This window comes from Buceros rhinoceros, unplaced genomic scaffold, assembly GCF_000710305.1.
Source record: "Buceros rhinoceros silvestris isolate BGI_N320 unplaced genomic scaffold, ASM71030v1 scaffold26057, whole genome shotgun sequence".
Lineage (NCBI taxonomy): Eukaryota > Metazoa > Chordata > Aves > Bucerotiformes > Bucerotidae > Buceros > Buceros rhinoceros.
In genome coordinates, this window is record NW_010421924.1 from 1645 (window position 1) to 1983 (window position 339).

A 339-nucleotide genomic window follows, 5' to 3' on the forward strand; every position below is an offset into this window, starting at 1 on the left:
CCCTGCTGGGTGACCCGTAGCGGGGCCCTGCCGCGGCTGATGGCTTCTCCCTGCTCATGGCCGAGTCCCCAGATGTGCTGCACAAGGGCTGCCATGCTGATGTGCGCATCATGTTCCGCCAGCGCTTCTTCACTGACAATGTCCCCAAGCTGGTGCAGGGCTTCCACAGGGCTGGCCCCGGTGAGTGTCCACACCCAGCCCAGCCCTTTCACCCAGGGGACCTGAGCTGGTGTCCCTTCCTTCCCTGGGTTGCCTGTACCCATCTCTGCTCTCCACAGACACGAAGGCCAATTACCTGAAGGGACTGTCCCATGTGCTCAACCACCTGCCCAAGCCTGT

General features: G+C 62.8%; 1 protein-coding gene across 1 annotated transcript in view; it reads left to right on the top strand.

Annotated features, from left to right (window-relative positions):
- The window catches only part of LOC104496717 (MMS19 nucleotide excision repair protein homolog), a gene marked incomplete at its 5' end in the record, with an annotated part of 2303 nt that overhangs the window by 1067 nt on the left and 897 nt on the right, over nucleotides 1–339 (top strand). Inside the window, 2 exon segments of the mRNA XM_010139876.1 lie at nucleotides 1–180; nucleotides 279–337. The exon segment at nucleotides 1–180 is cut by the window's left edge and continues 5 nt beyond it. Coding sequence (XP_010138178.1) covers nucleotides 1–180; nucleotides 279–337 — 239 coding nt within the window.